General features: G+C 38.3%; 2 protein-coding genes across 2 annotated transcripts; both read left to right on the forward strand.

The window, feature by feature from the left end:
• The first annotated feature begins 5,258 nt into the window (after positions 1-5,258).
• Positions 5,259-9,979, forward strand: LOC103513882 (neurexin-4-like). The gene is made up of 9 exons (XM_008478733.3): positions 5,259-5,442; positions 6,031-6,081; positions 6,184-6,297; positions 6,413-6,544; positions 6,957-7,090; positions 7,659-7,869; positions 8,692-8,829; positions 9,314-9,506; positions 9,710-9,979. The coding sequence occupies exons 1-8, from the start codon at positions 5,274-5,276 to the stop codon at positions 9,502-9,504; spliced, it is 1,140 nt and encodes a 379-aa protein (XP_008476955.2). The 5' UTR covers positions 5,259-5,273; the 3' UTR covers positions 9,505-9,506; positions 9,710-9,979.
• Positions 9,980-14,396: 4,417 nt separating this feature from the next.
• Positions 14,397-23,948, forward strand: LOC103513883 (sodium-independent sulfate anion transporter-like). The gene is made up of 6 exons (XM_008478734.2): positions 14,397-14,425; positions 19,016-19,236; positions 21,819-21,953; positions 22,902-22,926; positions 23,155-23,319; positions 23,890-23,948. Exons 1-6 carry the CDS (start codon positions 14,407-14,409, stop codon positions 23,946-23,948), a joined length of 624 nt encoding a protein of 207 aa, XP_008476956.1. The 5' UTR covers positions 14,397-14,406.
• The last annotated feature ends 197 nt before the right edge of the window (positions 23,949-24,145 follow it).

Here is a 24,145-nt window from a genome sequence, read left to right on the forward strand (position 1 = left end):
CTGACAAGAGGAAACTCCGGAGTTTGAGCTCACTCACGGAGTTTGCAAGCTGGTCTACTCCGTGTTTAAATAATTTGGAGTGACTTTCGGGAGCCGCAATCCCATAAACCAAATCCGGGGCGAGCAACGCCGCAGGCGAAATTTTTGGCCTACAATCTTCAGAATTCAGTCTCATGGAATTCTGATCTTCAGAGAAATTTTTCAACAAGTAAGGAATTTTAATTGTGTTAAGCACAAATGCTTGTCACAAATGTCGTTCCCTGCTTAATACGCAAAATTGTATGACTTAATTGACTTAGACCCGACCCGTACAGCACAAAAACATTCGTAGAAGGTTTTTACGAACCACCAACCTCCAGATCCGAAGTCCACCGCGCTAACCACTATAGGTACACCACTGAGGTTAGTATTTTTCAACAAGTATATGATTGTGTGAACCTTAATTTAGAGAACCGCACAAGATCCTCTAGTATGTAATGGCCACCCCTGGTCTATGGTGATCCCCGTTGTGGACCTAAGCCGTAATAATTTACTTGTGGTTCTGTAAACTGTAGACGTAAAAAGGGTTTTCCGGAGTTTTCCGGAAAACGGTTTGTGATAAAGACAAACGGTTTTCACAGGATTGTTGTGCTTTCCAAGAGCTATCCAAAACCGTTTTGGCCGGTAAAAATTTCTTCACCGTAAGCCCAGGAGGAGTGATTTCCTCAGGTCGGTAAATTAGACAGTCCCGTTCAAATGCTAATAATGAAAAAAAAGTGGATTTGTTGGAAAAAAAAGATGGCGACAAAATGATACAAGTTTTTTTCTCTTCCAACAGAGGTGAAAAATTTTTCACTCAAATCCAAAAATATCCAAAAGAAAAGGAGGGGAAGTGAATAATAAAATACAAAAAATGGACGAAATGGAAAAATTTTCACTTTTTTCCAACGTTGCCACAAAATAAAATACGCGTGTAGACCTCACTCAGATTCTTTTGCCTAAGCTGAAACTTTAACAATAACGTCTCGTTTCATATCGACAATTGTTGTTTAACTATAACTTGGTACCTATTTGAACTTTGGACAAATTTAGGATTGAGAAAAATGTCCTGCTTTGAAAAAATGTCTTCTGGGTAATCCTACGTATGAATGGGTAACCCTACGTAATAGATAATAAAATATTATGTATCAAAACAGAAATAAAACTATCTACACGTCTTATGTTAGGTACCTCTGTCTAATAAAAAAGAGGTGACACACTATTACAAAACCTGTTAATCAGTCTAAAAAATAAAAATAAAGAATTTTTGATTTTGAACCTTTTAAACGAAACAAAAGATTTACCTTTGGTTCATTTTGAACCTTTGAAACAGAACAATAGATTGCCAGGGGTTGACTTCCCACGCATATGAATAATTGAATATGTAGATACTCGTAATATTGATATGCGTGGCAACTGTACTGGGGGATCGTAAAGTTTTGAAAGATCGTAACGGGGGCCCCGTTCAACTTTGGGGCCCCAAATTTCAATCAACGACGTGCCTTGATTTGATGAAGATGTGTACCAAATTTCATCAAAATATTTTAATGAAATTTGGTACATACAGACAGATAGACATCTAAACCAAATGCAAAACGGTCGAAAACATAGACCTTCACTTCGTTCGGTCAATTATGTGTTTTTTTTGAGTCACGATAGGAAATTTCTTTTTGGACATGCTTTGGACTAGTTTGGACGTAATGTCAGACCAAACTAGTCCAAAAAGAAATAATAGGCACATAAAAAAATATGGCTACACTTGACATGTGCATAAATAATGCACAGCATGTGGAAGCTACATATGACAACACTGTCTCTCAATCAAAATCACATGATCACATCAAAGAAGGCGGTAAATATTTGAATTCTAGAATTTTTTGAAACTTGAAAATTTTTCGGGAAAAGTTGAGAAAGTTTGGCAAATCTGAAAATTCTGGAGAATCTGGAGTCTGGACTCGATCGTAATCACAATAGTTGGTAGTAACAAGATTACAAGTCCCTGGTAAAGTGGTTATGATTTAATTTCAAAGGATACGATTAGGATAAGATCCCTCTTGTGCAAAATCTTTCAATACATCCATCGCCATGTCTGGTTTTCAAAAATACTCTGAACTTATCCAGTTGACAACCAACTATGCCAAGAGAATGGCCATTTTAAGCAACAGGATATTTGGTGAAGTACCAGTACCTCGGGATGTGAAGACTATGAATAGGGTAAGTTAAATTATACTTGACAAGTTGGTGGTTCCCTTTTTCATTCGGTACTTATGGGAGATTCTTACTTGAGGTGTGTTCTGAATGCAGTTTTAACTGTGGTTCAAAATTAAAGCTCTATAGAAATTTATTTAGAGGGGGGGTTGGGAGTTAGATAGAGAGGAGGTGAGAGATAGATAAGTATCAGAAGGAAGAGAGGGGGTTAAATGAATAAGCGTTTTGTTTATTACCTACTCCTCTCTCTCTCTCTCTCTCTTCTACATCGTTTCTGTCTACACCGCAAGTGGGAAATCCTTTGCGACAATCTTGTCATTAATGACTCACCTCTTCTCTCTCTCTCTCAGAGTAATGATGTCTTTTTCTCGTCTTATTTCTTAATTAGCAGGTATCTTCTGTGAAATAGGTCACGAATTATGATGGAAGTTCTACCTACGTTTGTACTTTATCTATTGCATATTGCATACTTACTCTGGTTGTCAGGCGTTCATAAAAAAAAAAAAATGTTTCAGAGTAATGATGTCTTTTTCTCGTCTTATTTCTTAATTAGCAGGTATCTTCTGTGAAATAGGTCACGAATTATGATGGAAGTTCTACCTACGTTTGTACTTTATCTATTGCATATTGCATACTTACTCTGGTTGTCAGGCGTTCATAAAAAAAAAAAAATGTTCTCCGTGTGAATCACAGATTTCTATCTGTATCGCTCCCCACTGCTTCTTTGGTCCGGGCTTACCACTTCGGGATTGAAATAATCCGACTTGATAAGCTCTGTACCTACTTACCTTTGTAGATTATGTACAATGTACATATTGAGTAGATTATTACCTACTTAGGTACTATAATATTTTTAAATAAGATTTATTGTCTTTACCTCTTTATAATTTACACCTATTATACGAGTAGGTAGGTATAGTCTTACCTATTCACATATATCTACTTTGTATTAACTACTAGCCTAGCAAATCCTTAATTTTACACCTATTATACGAGTAGGTAGGTATAGTCTTACCTATTCACATATATCTACTTTGTATTAACTACTAGCCTAGCAAATCCTTAAGGCATGGCCGTTCATGTCACTCATCCATTTAGTGGTCTTGCTCGGCGTATCTTCACAAAAACGAACCGGAAAATAGCCTATAACCTTCAGGAGAGTGCAAGCAATAAGTTCACAAAGTTTCATAGCAATCAGATGAGCGGTTTGGCCAGGCATAAAGTTCGAACAAACACACACAAACATTCATTTTTAGTCCGTCCTTCTTTTATTATTACTAATAATAAAAGGTAAAAGGAACGAACTATTGTATTCGCTTCGGTGTCGTCTGTCACTCTGTCTGTCTGTCCCCATAGAAGGACTTATCCAAACCTGGTCGACCTATATATCAAATTAAAGGTCTTTTTACCAGGAACACGAAAATGTTGGTGCAAATTTTGTCCAGAAAACCAAAGAACCAAAAAAACCAAAAAAAACTGGTTTTTGGGGGATTTTTTTTCACATTTTCTCACACAAATGAGCTCTGATCTTGAAATTTGTCGCGACGAGAGAAAGATGGATAAACGATATTGCTTGTTGGGTGACGATAGAATATAGAAAATAAATCATCTTGAGTAATTATATGCGTAAAATATTTTCAAGATTCCAAGTTACGTAAGCGTGTTTTCTGATCTTCACGCACTGGTTGCTCGTTCAGAGCAGAGGGCGTAGTTATTATATATAGTTCGTAGGTATCTATGTTATTCATATTTGAATAGAGAATAAGTTGACACACTACCAACCTCCAGATCCGAAGTCCACCGCGCTAACCACTATAGGTACACCACTGAGGTTAGTATTTTTCAACAAGTATATGATTGTGTGAACCTTAATTTAGAGAACCGCACAAGATCCTCTAGTATGTAATGGCCACCCCTGGTCTATGGTGATCCCCGTTGTGGACCTAAGCCGTAATAATTTACTTGTGGTTCTGTAAACTGTAGACGTAGACCTCACTCAGATTCTTTTGCCTAAGCTGAAACTTTAACAATAACGTCTCGTTTCATATCGACAATTGTTGTTTAACTATAACTAGGGGTATTTTATTTATGTGAAATGGAAATTTTTCCTAATCCAAAATATTCCACTGTGGTCACTTTTTTTATCCCCACCACAGTGCGTAGACCTCACTCAGATTCTTTTGCCTAAGCTGAAACTTTAACAATAACGTCTCGTTTCATATCGACAATTGTTGTTTAACTATAACTTGGTACCTATTTGAACTTTGGACAAATTTAGGATTGAGAAAAATGTCCTGCTTTGAAAAAATGTCTTCTGGGTAATCCTACGTATGAATGGGTAACCCTACGTAATAGATAATAAAATATTATGTATCAAAACAGAAATAAAACTATCTACACGTCTTATGTTAGGTACCTCTGTCTAATAAAAAAGAGGTGACACACTATTACAAAACCTGTTAATCAGTCTAAAAAATAAAAATAAAGAATTTTTGATTTTGAACCTTTTAAACGAAACAAAAGATTTACCTTTGGTTCATTTTGAACCTTTGAAACAGAACAATAGATTGTGTCGCGAACAGTTGGTGGCAAGTTCTGTAGCGAACAGTTGGCGGTATGTTCTGTCGCGAACAGTTGGCGGCAAGTTCTGTCGCGAACAATTGGCGGTATGTTCTGTCGCAAACAGTTGGCACCATGTTCTGTCGCTAACAGTTGTCGGCAAGTTCTGTCATGAACAGTTGACGGTACGTTCTGTCACGAACAGTTGGCGGTACGTTCTGTCACGAACAGTTGGCGGCAAGATCTGTCGCGAACAGTTGGCGGCATGGTCTGTCGCGTGTTTAAAAAGTCCACCTAACCACCTAAGAAAATACTCATATGATTGTCTGTATCTTCCCTCTACAGATGTTCAAAGGTAACGTGAATGGAGATACGATTAGAAGAAACATATTTGAAGTTCCGGTCATAGCGCAGTGGATTCGAATTAATGGCATTTTCTACCGCAACGTGTTTAAAAAGTGCACCTAACCACCTAAATAAATACTCATATGATTGTCTGTATCTTCCCTTTACAGATGTTCAAAGGTAACGTGAATGGAGATACGATTAGAAGAAACATATTTGAAGTTCCGGTCATAGCGCAGTGGATTCGAATTAATCCCACCAGATGGCGTGATAGAATCTCCATGCGAGTAGAACTTTACGGGTGCAACTATGGTAAGTTAACCCCACAGGACCTTTGTATGAACTAGTATATTTCATTGTTTCATAATACAACCTCCCACCCAATTTTCCACTTTTAATGAAACTTGGTAACCGTATTAAAAAATAAATAATAATTTTGGACCTGACCAGGTTTTTGAAAGCCCTATAGAGGCCGTTTTTCTGAGAGACTTATACAGTTTATTGAACTTTCAATGTGATTGTACGGGTGCAACTATGGTAAGTTAACCCCACAGGACCTTTGTATGAACTAGTATATTTCATTGTTTCATAATACAACCTCCCAACCAATTTTCCACTTTTAATGAAACTTGGCAACCGTATGAAAAAAATATATAAATAACAATTTTGGACCTGACCAGGTTTTTGAAAGCCCTATAGAGGCCGTTTTTCTGAGAGACTTATACAGTTTATTGAACTTTCAATGTGATTGGACCATACGAACATTATTTCACTAATAACATGATTCATGAATCTCAGCCTTGAACAGGATGTTGAAATTCAATTTACTGCAGCCCTGTCGCGGTAGCTACGTTCGTGTTATGTTCTTCCGCATAACTCTTGTTCATGTTTGGATTTCAGTATCGGAGAATCTGTTTTTCAACGGGAGTTCGTTGGTGCGTTGGGTTGTCAGTTTCCCAAATAAATAAGGATAAAATTACCTCAGCTGTGATTGAACCCGCGCCCTCCTGTTTATCAGGCGATGTTATTGTATTGTGTGTTGGTTTATTTCAGGTGGAGTGACTGGCACAGGGTTTGTAGGCTGCATGAGAATGATCACGGTAGATGGAAACTATCGACTGCCCACAGATTGGAAAGATAACGTAAGTGCTGTTACTTCTAAGATTTGTAGGGAAAAAGTACCTGAAATTAGAAATATCTTACTTTACCTCCGAATATCCTCTCAGTAGTTTACATATTTATATTTTACTAATCTAATGTTACATTGTATTCTGTTTTACAGGTATATCACCAGGCTGTGTAGGGAAGTGTGCTTCTAACCCATGTCTGAACAACGGTACATGTCATGAGCGATACGATGGGTATACCTGCGATTGTCGATGGACTGCATTCAAGGGCCCTATCTGTGCCGATGGTAAGTCACCTATAATACTACTCCAGTAGTCAAGGGTAGTTTTTTTTTTGAGAGGTTTGATAGAGGGAACTGTAACAACAGAGGTCTTATACCGAAATCGAAGAAAAAAAGGAGGATATTAGAGGAGAAATCCAGCCGTTCCCTAAACCCTAAATGAACCTTGTCCGCTTAGGATAAAGTTCGCCCCGGGCGGGAATCGAAACCGCAACCTAACTCTAACAAGGCAGACACGGTAACTTTTAAGTTAACTAGAGTGGCTGGGTGCATTGTGTTTGTTTGTATTTCAGAGAGAGGAGTTAACTTGCGCTTAATAAACTTTTTGAGCTTTGGAGCTTTATTTTTTCTGTCTACCTATTCAATTCTGTTATTTTTCAGGATAAATTTAACTTTTCTATCATGTTTTCTCTTGCAGGTCATCTGCGAGTGGTGTTTGACTTTGGTTTCGAGCGGCAGGAGTTGATATTTCCTAACAAACACTTTGGTTTGGGTCAATATCATGATATACGAATTAGGAGAAAGAATTCTGGCGCCACACTACTCATGCAGGTATGTAATATTATCAGTCTACCATTAGCAAGTCAGCAACTTATTTATATTGAAGCTGACAGCCTTTTTAAGATTTTTGTGGATATCACAGTATTACTAAGAGCCTCCTTTACTATTCTTTAAAATTTATGTTTACTCTGGCAATGCTGTGGTTGCTACTCGAATAAAGAAGCTACTCAAATGTCCTCACTAGGCTAATATGAGTGCAACCCCTATTCCAAGTCTGTCTTGTAAGCGTTAGGGCGCAGGTTCGATTCCTGCCCAGGGCGAACTCTTTCCTAAACAGATAAGGTTCGTTCTCAGAACGGTTGGCTTTCTCCTATCCTATCCTTCTTCTCTGTTTGACTTCGGGACGATAATACTTGTGTTGTTTCAGTTCCCTCTATGGACTGTTAATATTTTCCTTTCTCAATTTTGCCTCTTCTGAAGCTCGATTCCCCTCTTTGGACGTGATAACGTCTGTACTAAACCATAGGAAATCCCAGATGGCGCACCATTGGAATCATTTCCGTTTCCGTTTCCAAACAGAAAATACGACTAATGAATTCCAATATGTTTCCATTTGCAGGTGGATAGTTATGAACCGAAAGAGTTCCACTTCAACATCAAGGATTCCGCGGATGCTCAGTTCAATAACATCCAATATATGTATATAGGTCGTAACGAATCTATGACTGAAGGATTCATAGGCTGTGTATCACGAGTAGAGTTTGATGATATCTATCCGCTCAAGTTATTATTCCAAGAAGATGGACCTGCCAATGTTAGATCTATAGGAAGTAAGTATCTTCTTCTTTGCCTTTTCCCGTATACAGATGTTCCTATGTTTGCTCGCAGTATGTAATGCGTATACTATTGAATATTGGGGTGAGGAAAGTAATGGGCAACTAACGTGGTTCCGAAAAAGCCCAGTATTGCCCAAAATCCAAGGAAAAAAAAATCCAAATCTAATCAGCAAGTTTTTTGTGTTGAATATGTTTTACCAAATTTTATCCAATTCAGTCTAACCATTCGAGAGTTGTGGCGAAAGAAACACTGTTTTTTCTCTTCGTTTTAATAAAATTTCTTTCGTTAAATAAAAGAATAATGTGTTTACTGGCAGACGTGTTAGTAGATTAATGTTTTATTACTCGTACTCAGTATGTATCCAAATCTAATCAGCAAGTTTTTTGTGTTGAATATGTTTTACCAAATTTTATCCAATTCAGTCTAACCATTCAAGAGTTGTGGCGAAAGAAACACTGTTTTTTCTCTTCGTTTTAACAAAATTTCTTTCGTTAAATAAAAGAATAATGTGTTTACTGGCAGACGTGTTAGTAGATTAATGTTTTATTACTCGTACTCAGTATGTAGAAAAAATCCAAATCTAATCAGCAAGTTTTTTGTGTAGAATATGTTTTACCAAATTTTATACAATTCAGTCTAACCATTCGAGAGTTGTGGCGAAAGAAAAACTGTTTTTTCTCTTCGTTTTAATAAAATTTCTTTCGTTAAATAAAAGAATAATGTGTTAACTGGCAGACGTGTTAGTAGATTAATGTTTTATTACTCGTACTCAGTATGTATATTGCTCAATAATCTGTTATCTATGTGTATTGCAGCTCCCCTGACGGAGGATTACTGTGGAGTAGAACCTGTCACTCATCCCCCTGAACCTGTGGAGACCAGACCTCCCCTCAATCTGGATAAGGATAAAATAGATGCTGCCTACAATCATACCGACTCTGCTATACTAGGAGGTAAATAAATCTTCTTCTTCCCCTTTTCTAGTGTTCAGACGGGGTCGGCGTTTTTCGTCAGCCTCTCAATCAGCCCTAACTAAGGGAGATCGCTTTAGGGCTGACATTTAGTTTTGTCTTCAAAAATTTTACACATCGCCAGCCTAGTTAGCTTGTTTTTTTTTTAGCTCGTCTGTCTTGTAGGCGCTAGACCGCGGGTTCGATTCCCGCCCGAGGCGTATCTGAACGGACAAGTGTCTCCTATCGTGTCTCTCTTCTATCTATCGTGACCGCCTCTGTTAGTTTCCTCTTTCAAATCTTTTATTATTATTATTTTAATAATCTAGTTTTTTTTGTCAATCAAATATAAATGGAAACTTATTAAAAAAAAATCTTATTTGATTACTCTATCACACTCTATTGTATTGACCATATGATAAAGTTCCATAAGGGAACAACTAGACCATACGGATTAACTAACCCACCATGTTGTTGATGTTCACAGGAGTTCTCTCTATTCTACTGATCATCCTAGTAGTGTTAGCACTCATCATAGGTCGTATCGTAGCCAGACATAAGGGTGAATATCTAACTCAGGAGGATGTAGGAGCAGATACTGCATTTGATCCGGATAGTGCTGTCATGCAATCCTCACGAGGACATCAAGTACAGAAGAAGAAGGAGTGGTTCATCTAATATTCTAATAGACTCAATACTATGTGATATACCCTGCGTGTCCCCCCCTTGAACCAAATAACTACCACTGATATAGGTGACTATGTAAAGGCGTATTTTCCATTCGGGAAACTGTTCCCTGAATGGAGCAGTGGTCAGTTTCCCGAAAGAAAAATATACCTTAAGTGTGACTTTAGACACAAACGTTTTGTCTTTCGCAATACGCGACTCAATACTATGTGATATACCCTGCGACCCCTGCGTGTCCCCCCCTTGAACCAAATAACTACCACTGATGTAGGTGACTATGTAAAGGCATGTTTTCCATTCGGGAAACTGTTACCTGAATGGAGCAGTGGTCAGTTTCCCGAAAGAAAAATATACCTTAAGTGTGACTTTAGACACAAACGTTTTGTCCTTCGCAATACGCAGTGGGTACCCAAAAAAAGAGCCACCCATGATGGTATTAAATTAAAGCGTGACTTTGAAGCAGAAAGACATAGAACAGTGTCACCTTCAATACGCTCGGGTAGTTGTACCAGAATATAGGACACCAGGGCCTTGCTGAGGACACGACACCTGAAATCATATTAATACATTACATATTGAGATAGAACTTTCAGCATAGTTAATCTAGTTACGCCTTGTAAACGTAGGTCGCGGATTCGATTCCCGCCCGGGGCGAACTTTATCATGAACGGATAAAGTTCGAACTAAAAACAGCTCACTTTCTCCTGTCCTGTCTTCCTTCTCTTCGATTTCGGGATGATAAGACCATAGCAGTTACAGTTCCCTCTATCAAACCCCTTGAAAAAAAAAAAAAAAAAAAAAAAAAAAAAAAAAAAAAAAAAAAAAAAAAAGAGTGGTTCATCTAATAGACTCAATACTATGTGATATACCCTGCGTGTCCCCCCCCTTGAACCAAATAACTACCACTGATATAGGTGACTATGTAAAGACGTATTTTCCATTCGAGAAACTGTTACCTGAATGGAGCAGTGGTCAGTTTCCCGAAAGAAAAATATACCTTAAGTGTGACTTTAGACACAAACGTTTTGTCCTTCTGTTACCTGAATGGAGCAGTGATCAGTTTCCCGAAAGAAAAATATACCTTAAGTGTGACTTTAGACACAAACGTTTTGTCCCTCGCAATACAAACCCAGTGGGTACCCAAAAAAAGAGACAACCATGATGGTATTAAATTAAAGCGTGACTTTGAAGCAGAAAAACATAGAACAAGTTTTATTATCAAAAGTGGATAAATTTCACGAATGTATTTTAGTTGAGCTCTCTTGCTTGAACAGCTTGAATGTATTGGCAGTGGTTAGATATGGATTTTATTGTTATCTTGTTATCAAAAGTGGATAATTTTCACGAATGTATTTTAGTTGAGCTCTCTTGCTTGAACAGCTTGACTGGTTGCTTGTTATTAGAGGTGATTTTCAATTTACGTATGTTGAAAATCACTGGCTTGATTGCAATATGTAGATTATTTATTATGGAAAAAGAAAAGAAACGAACTCTGCAACTCTGCACTGAACACACAATATGTTATGTTCATAGAGTAAACATAGTAATTATGTATGTTCATGCGCCTTTGGCATGCTTGCTTGAGACATAGAACAAATTTTATTGTTATTTTGATATCAAAAGTGGATAAATTTCACGAATGTATTTTAGTTGAGCTCTCTTGCTTGAACAGCTTGAATGTATTGGCAGTGGTTAGATATGGTTGCTTGTTATTAGAGGTGATTTTCAATTTACGTCTAGGCTTCAATTTACGTATGTTGAAAATCACTAGCTTGATTGCAATATGTAGATTATTTATTATGGAAAAAGAAAAGAAACGAACTCTGCACTGAACACACAATATGTTATGTTCATAGAGTAAACATAGTAATTATGTATGTTCATGCGCCTTTGGCATGCTTGCTTGATAGGAAAGTTAGATGAAGGCAGTTATAGCGTTGATAGTACAAGTTATTTGTTTTTCATTCCACGAGATTCCATTTTCATAATGATTATGAATCTCTTTTCGTATTATTAAATTCTTCCTCTATTTTTTTGTTATCAGTCGATGTTTGTTATGTGATTGCATTCATTCATAGTATGGTTTCGGCCTTCAATGAATCTTACGTATTCTCTATTTTTTACCATTAAAGATAATTCAGTTTTCAATTATACATACATTTCTTATTTCTTCTATTGAAATTCTAAAAGGAAAATGAAATACCATACCTTTACCTATGAGTCGACTTTTGTTATGTTACTATGGGCCTGGGCTACTCTCACGAGATAATCAATTATTAAATTTAATCAACCAATCAGAGTTCAGCATTTTAAACTTTGATAAAAAAAAAAAAAAATGCTGCATTATGATTGGGTAATTAACTTTTATCACTGATAAATTTTATGAGAGTAGCCCCGGCGATATCTCTCTCCCCCTATTGTAAATGAATTCCCCCCCCCTCTCAATCACATGTGCCTCAGCTATGTATTAGCTTTATAGTATTAGTGCGTTGTAAAACTCACCGCTGTATCAACCGAATTCCAAGTTCCCTTTTAGCAGACAGACGGATTTATCCATTCTATACGAAAAAGGAAAAATCTTGAAAACCATTAACAGTTTATGAAGTTATACTGGAAGCAAATATATTCCATTTCCTTCGGGTACAGAATAAAATCAGATTCTACCGTAAATATTGTGTACTTTAAATCTACCATGAAGACGTCTATTAAATGTTTTAACTTGAAACTGTTTCGTACGGGTATGATGAGATTGATGAGGGACCGAGTGTTGATTCACTCACCGGTGAGTTGTGCAACGCATCCAAAATGTTTGTTTAATAGAAATAGATCACGAACTTTGTGCCACAATTTGAAGATACCCAGACAAGAGATCTTGAGGTTATGGAAAAAGTCAGACCACGTTTCAATTGACTTTTATGATGAAAATTGTATTTCACCTGGTACATATTTCCAGATTTTATGATTTTTGTTTGAATTAATTGAATGCATTAGTTCCCAACGGATCACTGAAGTTACGTTCCGCGCGGTTGGTATCTGGACGGGTATCGTCATGATGGACGTTCGTTATCTATTTCTCTTAAATCCACAGTTGAAATGTGACTAATAGGTTAATAACTATAGTTCTGTTGTTATTTTTTATAATAATCATAGGATAATATTATTACTTCTTAGATTAACACGCACACACAAGATCTATTTTATTTTACTATAGTCAAAAGACATGATTGTTAAAGTAGACCTCAGATCATCTCTTTTGTATGAATAGTTATCGGTAAATTCGGTAATTATTACTACCGTTCTAAGCACTAACACTGTGTTTTACCCAATGCGCAAGGACGTTTTTTTTTATGTTCGGATAAATTTAGGTGTAACTCTAAATTTTGATACATAACGCTTAGAACGGCAATAGGTATCTACAGAAATGTATTTCAAGATTTTCAAGTAAATATATTATTTCTCCTCTCCCTACTACCTATTCCCTCTCCCATGGCAATATCGTATTTGTTTCTCACAACAACAGTATTCACACTGTTAATATTATTTATCACTTTAATCAAATAGAAATTTATTATACCTATACCTAAGTAGGTATATTTTCAATTCTAATGTAAATAGATGAAATTTCACACGACTATATACAAGAAAACCATTCCATTAGTTTTTAGTTTAGTTTTTACGATTTGGAAAAAGGATCTTTATTTTTACAAAGGATTTAGTTATAGACTTTAATAGTACAGATAATATCATTCATTCCATGAAGAAAACCTTTGTTAAATGCATTAGGACCATTAGGTTATTAAATTTACTAAGAAAATAATAATGAAATTTTAGAAATTCCCCTTAAATTTTAGTGCCATGACTTGAATCTAGATTTTTTACACTCGTAATTTTTTATATCTTTTGGCCTCATTCTCAAACAATAAAATTTACAAAATTGATAAATAATATTGTATTTCTTCTCAAAATAAACTTACCACTAGGACAGTGGATAGAAATCTATTTTGATCTCTCAAAAATTTACTTTCTAATCTCATTCCTAGTAAAATGAAAATATTTCTTTTGTAATTAAAGGTTTCATATTCTCATGGTAGATGTATTTATTACACGTTATCAAATGTTTTTTTACAAAATTATTCTGTACCGTTTTCATTAATTTCGTATTATCTCATTTATTTTTAGTTTTGTTGCCAGTAGGTACTTGATTTTGTGTATTCTCATTGCGTCCATTTTTTATTTACTTTTTTGTATTAATTATATTCTTTTATTTTTTAAAATACCCAATCTTTTTTATTGTTTGCTTCATTTTATTTTCGCTTCTTATTCCTTAGTTCATGGGGTTTTACTGCATTAATGTATTTTGAAGATCGGATGATTGAACGAAGTGAGTTTCAAGTTTTAACTCGATCATTTTTCCATTCAGACACACGAGAGATATGGCGATATCTCTCCAATGGTTTGCCTGATTTTAATTAAATTTAAGAAACATGTCCCACACAAGACCATTAAATTTTGAACCAGCTAGTTACCTTGGAGAGTATCGCGTCTGCCTGCTGCCTAGTAAGCACTCGCGGGTTCGATTTTCGCACGGGGCGCATTTTATTTTATCCTTAACATATAAGGTTCATTCTCTTAACGGCTGACTTTCTCCTTTCCTGTCTTCCTTCTCTCTTTGATTTCGGGACGATAAGGCCTTAGCAGTTACTGTTCCCTCTATCAGTCCTCTTGAAATAAAGTGAATAGACAAATTGATTAGGTAAGCAGTAAAATATAAAATATATTTGATTCAAAACTGGTATAGACCATTAAATTTTGCACCAGCTAGTTACCTTGGAGAGTATCGCGTCTGCCTGCTGCCTAGTAAGCACTTGCGGGTTCAATTTTCGCACCCTCATCATGGGACTACTCAACTTGGGTAAGTCTCAATTAGGGCACTCTTAGCCAGCCTAGTTAGCTTGAAGGGTAGAGCGTCTACCTTGTAAGCGCTAGCGGTAGATTGCGGGTTCGATTCTCACCCGGGTCGGATTATATCCTGAACGGATAAGGTTCGTTCTCGGAACGGCTGACTTTCTCCTTTCCTGTCTTTCTTCTCTCTTCGATTTCGGGACGACCGTAGCAGTTACAGTTCCCTCTATCAGAGTCCTCTTGAAATAAAGTGAATAGACAAATTGATTAGGTAAGCAGTAAAATATAAAATATATTTGATTCAAAACTGGTAAAAATAAAGGTAACTTTCCTGGTCCTGCTTGACACAAAAACGAACCGGAAAATAGCCTATAACCTTCAGGAGAGTGCAAGCAATAAGTTCACAAAGTTTCATAGCAATCAGATGAGCGGTTTGGCCAGGCATAAAGTTCGAACAAACACACACAAACATTCATTTTTTTGCCAGCCTAGTTAGCTTAGTTGGTAGTGCGTCTGCCTTGTAAGCGCTAGGCCGCGGGTTCGATTCCCGCCCGGGGCGGAGTTTCCTGTAAATATAGGTCGGGTGTCGCGTCGCTTCGAACTCTTGACGTTTGCATGCCTACCCACACGCTTTTGATATCGTAAGCAATATTTCCTGTAAATATAGGTCGGGTGTCGCGTCGCTTCGAACTCTTGACGTTTGCATGCCTACCCACACGCTTTTGATATCGTAAGCAATTTTTCAGTTACTTAATGCGACCTTCAGTCTTCCGCTGTCCTTTACATTTCAATACCGTGCCATCTATAGGAAGTTGCGTTAAACGCCCACCCGTTGTTGTTTTGGCGCCTCGGATCCAAATCATATGTACCTATACCTACCTATTTGTATCTATGAATTCTATGAGACGTACCTAGGTAGGCATATGGATACATAGGAAGTTGCGTTAAACGCCCACCCGTTGTTGTTTTGGCGCCTCGGATCCAAATCATATGTACCTACCTATACTTGTATCTATGAATTCTATGAGACGTACCTAGGTAGGTATATGGATAAGCCGACAAAATATCGAAAGATCCATTCACACAAGCCTGGCTTGCGCATGGGAGCTTGAGCTTGTAGCTTAGAGTCATTTCCAAAAGATCAACATTCAACAAGCTGGTTTTGACTCAAAGTCCAAATCAAGTTGAGCCTAGCTCTGTGCCCTTTATCTAATCTCTAATCTACACACTTGAACGCTATATTGGGGAATTAGAAACAATGAATATAAATTACCTCATGACAGACTCTCGCTCACAATATGGCACTTACGTTGTCACGTGTTTTCTTCTAGTGTTAATATTATTTTGCATCTAGGAATGCGATGTTGCCAACTTTGATTTTTATTATTTTATTTATTTATTATTATTTTGAAGAGCTTTGATAGAGGGAACTGTAACTGCTAAGGTCTTATCGTCCCGAAAGTGAAGAGAGAAGGAAGACAGGATATTAGGAGAAAGTCAGCTATTCCGAGAACGAACCCCATCCGTTCAGGATAAATCCGCCTTGGGGGAAATTATAAATGAAAGAGAGAAACAAACATGGAAAAAAGAAAATAGTAGAACTTATAGGAAGCAGGAAAGATAGAAAAAGGTAACTTAAAACATAACTGCCCTCCACAAATGAAGAGGATGAAAATTCTCTTAGAGTGGATTGAAGGCAAAAGAGAGGAAAGAGGTAACTTAAAACATAACTGCCCTCCACAAATGAAGAGGATGAAAATTCTCTTAGAGTGGATTGAAGGCAAAAGAGAGGAAAGTAGACAAGGAAAAATAACTATATTACTTTTATTGCCATATATTTATGTATATCATCCACTTAAATTATTGCAAAGATTTAAAACAAAACAGGAAAGTCTACGTCAAAACAGGAAAATCTCAACCAAAAAATCTAACCTTATTACTCCATCATTCCTAAGAAAACTCCATGTCCCTAAGAAAAAGAAAGAAAAAAAAATATGTATAAGTCCCCCATTATTAAGAACTAGCTCTAAAGCTGTGTCCACACATAGCCGACGCCGCCGACTGAAATCGTATACTGCCTCGACAACATAATAATATGTAGATTCATCTCTTCACCTCGTCCATCGACGGCGTCGACTGTGTATGGACACAATTTTACGCTTACAAGGCAGACGCGCTAACTACCAAGCAAACTAGGGTAGGAAATTTAACATTTTCATGATAGAAATATGATCGAAGTGGGTGTCTTGATAGTAAAAGGGGATCTATAGATAGATAGCACGATGCATGAGATGAGTACCTAAACTGAAAATAATTAAGAGATAATGAAATAGCACCGAGTCTAACAGAGTACAAAGTAAAATCTGAGGTAGCAATTGAGACTGATTTTTCTGTCTATAAGTAAACTTCTACTCTCGTTTGTACATCGCATCGGTACGAAATAGATACACTGTACCCTTGTTCGGTACAAAGGGCAGACAACCCGCTCGTAATTATCTTTACGAGTACCTATACCTACTTCAAAACTGTTTTTCTTCTAATTTTGTTATGTGAGGAATACCTGCCTTCGACCTTTCTGCAAGTGCCGTGATAGTAAAAGGGGATCTATAGATAGATAGCACGATGCTTGAGATGAGTACCTAAAACTGAAAATAATTAAGAGATAATGAAACCGAGTCTAACAGAGTACAAAGTAAAATCTGAGGTAGCACTTGAGACTGATTTATCTGTCTATAAATAAACTTCTACTCTCGTTTGTACATCGCATCAGTACGAAATAGATACACTGTACCCTTGTTCGTTGTTCGGTACAAAGGGCAGACAACCCGCTCGTAAGTATCTTTACGAGTACCTATACCTACTTCAAAACTGTTTTTCTTCTAATTTTGTTATGTGAGGATTACCTACCTTCGACCTTTCTGCAAAAGACAGGAAGAACCTTAGCTAATCAAGGGTACCGGGCCTGGAAAAGTAATATGACAGCTTGACTAGTCCCTAGTTTTACTTTCTATTAACCTACCGATATTATTCTTTGTCTTCAAACTCGGTTCCTTCTTTAGCCAGGATCGGAACTTTTTTCTTTCTTCTTTTAGAATAGACTAGGCTAGGTATCATTTTAGAATTTTTCATTGCTATCGATACGTAATTACCTACTTGTGAATGGATCTGTGATAGCTGCTAGTTTATCTCCCTAGTGATTCATCTCAACATTTAATCTTACTGAGCTTAACCTAAAGTGAAACCCGTATGATGAACGGCGGGTACAAAACACAACAGGAATCAGCTCACATAGAAACACATTGCCTGTGTGGAGGACAATCGATGCAACAGATACCAACGCAGGAAAAGAAACACTTGACATCTTGAAACACTTCCGCTGGGATAGAGAGAAACACTCGTGCTTTACTTTAAGGTAAGAAACATTCAGTGTAAATTATTAACTTAGCTTTTTGTGGGCAAAGCGAAAGGCTTTTCAAATAATTTTTCTTTTCGTAACCCAAAGCTGTGTCCACACACATAATCCAAGGCCGTCGCGTCAATCAATGAGGTGAATCTATTTTGTCTAGGCAGTGTGAATGGTTCAATCGACACAGCTTTAGATACTCACTTTTCATGTTACAAGGCTAAGAAATTTAGACTAACCCCTCAATTTCGTGAATGGGTCTGTGATAGCTGCTAGTTTATCTCCCTAGTGATTCATCTCAACATTATTTAATCTTACTGAGCTTAACCTAAAGTGAAACCCGTATGATGAACGGCGGGTATAAAACACAACAGGAATCAGCTCACATAGAAACACATTACCTGTGTGGAGGACAATCGATGCAACAGATACCAACGCAGGAAAAGAAACACTTGACATCTTGAAACACTTCCTCTGGGATAGAGAGAAACACTCGTGCTTTAACTTAAAGGTAAGAAACATTCAGTGTAAATTATTAACTTAGCTTTTTGTGGCAAAGTGAAAGGCTTTTCAAATAATTTTTCTTTTCGTAACCCAAAGCTGTGTCCACACACATAATCGAAGGCCGTCGCGCCGATTGAGGTGAATCTATTTTGTCGAGGCAGTGTGAATGGTTCAATCGACACAGCTTTAGATACTCACTTTTCATGTTACAAGGCTAAAAAATTTAGACTAACCCCTCAATTTCCCCGCAATTCTGAGTACACCCCATAATAAGAGAGAGCCAACATGATATCCCAGATAGTCGACCGACACGCACAATGTAGCTTAACTAACTTCACTGTTCCGTCGGCCTCTGGCTCCTAATATTCGTAGAGATAACAGCATTATTAATAATGCTAACTATTCCTCGATTGTCCCCGCGATTCTGAGTACACCCCATAATAAGAGAGAGCCAACATGATATCCCAGATAGTCGACCGACACGCACAATGTAGCAATGTAGCTTAACTAACTTCACTGTTCCGTCGGCCTCTGGCTCCTAATATTCGTAGAGATAACAGCATTATTAATAATGCTAACTATGCTTTCTGCTATCCTGTCTTCCTTCTCTCTTCGCTTTCGGGACGATAAGATGTTGGCAGTTCAGTTCCCTTTATATCAAGAATCTGAGCAAACGTTATAATTTCTGTCCAGGTTTTCTCGTCAACTTGATATCAGCTCCAGTCACATCTGGATTCACTACAGCCACCTCTATCATTATCATCATCACTCAAATCAAAGGCATCCTGGGTCTCAAGATCCGAGCGAATGGTTGTATGAACTATTTAATTCAATACTATGAGAACGTTCACAAGGCTAGAATGGGGGATTTGGTACTGGGCATTTCCTGTATTGTGTTCCTGCTACTTATGAGGGTAAGAAGTTAGAAGCGTGTGTTACTTTTTACTCATACTGTACAGTATGAGTTTTTCATCTTGTAAAGATAAAAAGTGGCCTCAGGCCGGTCATTCACTACCAGGTTCAGGTATCAGGTAGACCTGTCAGGTATGGCTGAACAAGTGCGGATGGGGGATTTGGTACTGGGCATTTCCTGTATTGTGTTCCTGCTACTTATGAGGGTAAGAAGTTAGAACCGTGTGTTACTTTTTATCTGTACAGTATGAGTTTTTCATCCTGTAAAGATAAAAAGTGGCCTCAGGCCGGTCATTCACTACCAGGTTCAGGTATCAGGTAGACCTGTCAGGTATGGCTGAACAAGTGCGCCTGTCAGGTATACCTGGTAGTGAATGGCCTGCCTTATGGTGGGCTTCCAACCCAGGACCTTCTGCGTAACAAGCGCGTTACCATTGGACTCTCATACTGTACAGTATGAGTTTTTCATCTTGTAAAGATAAAAAGTGGCAATGAAACACCCTGTTACATTAGACTCATGTGGGTCTCTGTCTTAGCATATCCATTTCGTAGTAGGTACATATGTTTCTCATTAGATGGTCAAGAAGAGACAATTCCCAGTCAACACGAGAACACGAGAGTAACCCGGTGAACTATTCGCAACCAAAATTTGAGTTCCTCAGGCCGGTCATTCACTACCAGGTTCAGGTATCAGGTAGACCTGTCAGGTATGGCTGAACAAGTGCGCCCGTCAGGTATACCTGGTAGTGAATGGCCTGCCTTATGGTGGGCTTCCAACCCAGGACCTTCTGCGTAACAAGCGCGTTACCATTGGACTAAGCGTGCCCGTACCCCCAAGTTGACTAACTTTATTTACCTACCTCACCGCGTCGCGGTGGCATAGTTTGGTATTATAAAACAAGTGTTTTCCTAACATACACGGGGTTATCTAACTGTTTACCTAACATTGACATTTTTTCTTCTTCTTTTGAAGAAGTTTGATTGAGGGAACTGATGTAATAACGGAGGTCTCAATGTCTCGAGATCAAAGATAGGACAGGATAGGAGAAAGCCAGCCGCTCCGAAGAGGATTCTGTTTAGGATACGCGTTGCGGTGGCATAGTTTGGTATAAAACAAGTGTTTTCCTAACATACACGGGGTTATCTAACTGTTTACCTAACATTGACAAAAATTTCGTGTACCTACCTGTCGTCTTATCTGCTTTCGATAGAGTAATAGGCAAACATCCAATGTAACCAAAACGACATCTACGTGTTTAGGAGCCTAGGAGAACATTGACAAAAATTGCGTGTACCTGTCGTCTTATCTGCTTTCGATAGAGTAATAGGCAAACATCCAATGTAACCAAAACGACATCTACGTATTTAGGAGCCTAGGAGCCCTGATAATACGTAGCGTTCCAAAGTCTTGAAAATGAGATAAATATTACTTAACAATGCCGCTAATCTAATAAGGTACGCGGCGATAGCTCTTGTTACTTTAAAGTCTATTATTTTTTAATCAACCTCCCTCTGATCGTTGTACCGATATGTATATCGACATGAGTGACATGATCTCCCCCAAAACAAAAATAGGTTGACTCCCTACTTCACGGCTGTTCTGGATTGAGACTCCAAAGATCTTGCAGGCCTAATCATAATCTTTCTTCTCCACTTCTGAAGGGGAAGCAACTAAGCATCTAAAACATAGGTATGTATCATCACACACCGCTTTCTCTTTATTTGCAGAGTTTGACCTGGCTATAGTGTTAGTAACATTGTCTTCCTCTCTTTACTTCGGTGTAGAGGTAGCCTAGGAGCCCTGATAATACGTAGCGTTCCAAAGTCTTGAAAATGAGATAAATATTACTTAACAATGCCGCTAAATAGGTATGTACCTACATTAGACAAATACATTATGTTGAGACACTAGTTCAGTGTCAGGGGTAAGTCCATATAATATTTACTTATTATACATTATGTAATGTTGTTGAGGAAACTATATTTTGGGGTTCAAGGTATTTAGGTTTTAGGGCGATTATATCTAGGTACATACGCATAATTTAATAAATTGGGTAAAGTCTGTTTCATGGACACGGAAAGTAATGGGATATGCGTGTACTACGCATAGGTACCTATCCCGCTAAATAGGTATGTACCTACATTAGACAAATACATTTTGTTGAGACACTAGTTCAGGGGAAAAGGTGAGTTCGGTCCCAAACCCAAAAAAAGGTATGAGTTGGGTCCTGCGGGTGAGTTCGGTCCGGAGGCAAAAAACAAGGTACATACGCATAATTTAATAAATTGGGTAAAGTCTGTTTCATGGACACGGAAAGTAATGGGATATGCGTGTACTACGCATAGGTACCTAAAGATGCACAAGATAAAAAGGTTTATTCGGGGAAACTGTGTACCATGCGTTATTCTCGTGGAGTCATAATGTCTGTGTCATAGCGTGTCCCTACATATTTGGCAACCCCTAGGGCCTGTCATATACGCTACGATCGGGCAGGCTTGTTTGCGCAGTCCAGGCCTCTCTCTATATCTCCCGATCTTCTAATATCCTAAACTTGGCCAAGGTAATATGGTTTGTACATTACAGAAGCTGAAGGATCTTCCTATAGACAAGGAGAAGAGGAGAGGACTGTACAGATGTCTCTGGTACATGTCCACAGGCAGGAATGTACTCATTGTCCTCATAACCTCCTTCATATCTTATCGATACGAAGCTGTCGGATACATCGCATTAGTACGAAATAGATACACTGTACCCTTGTTCGTTGTTCGGTACAAAGGGCAGACAACCCGCTCATAATTATCCTTACGAGTACCTATACCTACTTCAAAACTGTTTTTCTTCTAATTTTGTTATGTGAGGAATACCTACCTTCGACCTTTCTGCAAAAGACAGGAAGAACCTTAGCTAATCAAGGGTACCGGGCCTGGAAAAGTAATATGACAGCTTGACAGCCCACAACTCATTATAGTTTGTTCCAGGAACCGCTAAGTGGACTCTACACAATGAACAACTCTGTCGCGTTACACAACAATGTGGAAGCTCAACACACACAACCCATGACATCCAGGAGAGAGAAGTTCCTAAAGCGACTCAGACGCCGCGTACCGGCTATCAATAGAATCAGAACCTATAGCAAGGAAGATGCCATAGCTGATGCTATAGCAGGGGTTACTGTGGGCCTCACACTGATACCACAGAGTCTTGCCTATGCTTCCCTGGCAGGACTGCCTGAAACTGTAAGTTGAATATGCTTCCCTGGCAGGACTGCCTGAAACTGTAAGTTGAATGGCCGAGCCCTGACCCCGGTGATATAGAATATTGCTCTATATATTATGTCTATTCTCTTCTTGATTTTAACGTGAAACACCACTGGAAGCTACCAAACGGAAGGAGAGAGAGAGAGAATATCCAGATGGGTGACCAACTAGGCAAGTGCTGCAAGCTTTTCCCTCCCACTCAGGCTGGGTGAGGTTAATGCGAGGAGGATAGCCTGTCTCCAAATAGAAGTTAAAACCCTTTCATAAAAAAAACTTAGGAGATCATTTAACTTTGTTGTTTTACAGTTTGGGCTGAACTCATCATTCATGGGAGCTTTCATCTATATGCTGTTCGGTAATATCAAGGAAGTGTCTATTGGTCCTACCTCACTCATGGCACTTCTCACTTGTAGAGACTCCGTTCAAACTATTGGGTAAGCATCAAAATTAATATCTTTTTCAAAGAAGTTTGAGGAAATTGTATCCTCCCGAAATCAAAGAGAAGGAGGACAGGATAGGACAAAGACAGTTGTTTCGTATAAAGTTCCGGGGGTTGGAATAAAACACACGACCTAGCCTTTACAAGGCAGGTGTGCTACCCTCCAAGTAACTTTCCTTCTAGTAAATTCTGATAATGAATGATATGATATTTCTCTCCCCAGGTCATGTAGAGCCAGGTATACCTCGGTTTCAGTTGCCTCCATTCTCCACTACCATGGGGAACCACACGGTGGAATTCACACAAATGTTCCGCGACCTTACACCTGCCATGTTTGTTATTCCCCTGGTAGCCATCTTGGCTAATGTATCCATATCCAAAGCTTTTGGTAAGACCAACATGAGAAGGTTTTTGCAATGTCGGCCATGTACACTCAGAGTGTCGGACACTTCTAGGTCTGTCAGACCCCGCACGCCGCGCCGCAGGAGCGTGTTTGGCGGAAAAAGAATTACAACTTGTCTAGTCTAAGAGACCTAGAAGTCGAAAGCTTTTACCGCCATTCAAGTTTTGATGGCCTGACAAACTTGGGTCTGGTAGACAGTTGAAGCGTTAGTGCCCGGCCTAATAAAACTTGATGTTTGCTAGATATTTCGGTCAAAGATTCGCTATTCAGGGCTAAACTTTGGAAAAAACATCAAATGGAATTTGACTTTAATATTCGGATTAGGTGGCTCAAACTTTGCAGAGAGGTTCATTATAGAATCTAGATCAAAAGTGTCCGCAGGCTAAACTTATAAGTATGTACGGTTACGGTCAAATTTTTCAAAAAGATCAAAAAGAGTTCGCCTTGCTCAGGACCAATCTCACATTTCGATATTAATATGTACCTATCGACCTTGTCTCATGGCTATGTTCTACTCAACAGTGACAACAGTCTCCTAATCTATTCAATTTCCAGCTGCTTCCAGTGGTAGCCCAGTAGATGCTACTCAAGAAATGCTCACCCTATCCATATGACACTGAACACACAATATGTTATGTTCATAGAGTAAACATAGTAATTATGTATGTTCATGCGCCTTTGGCATGCTTGCTTGATAGGAAAAAGACCATTAACACCAGCTAGTTAGCTCGGAGAGTATCGCGTCTGCCTGCTGCCTAGTGCCTCGCGGGTTCGATTTTCGCACGGGGCGCATTTTATTTTATCCTTAACA

This window comes from Diaphorina citri, unplaced genomic scaffold, assembly GCF_000475195.1.
Source record: "Diaphorina citri unplaced genomic scaffold, Diaci psyllid genome assembly version 1.1 scaffold1041, whole genome shotgun sequence".
In the NCBI taxonomy this organism is placed as follows: domain Eukaryota; kingdom Metazoa; phylum Arthropoda; class Insecta; order Hemiptera; family Psyllidae; genus Diaphorina; species Diaphorina citri.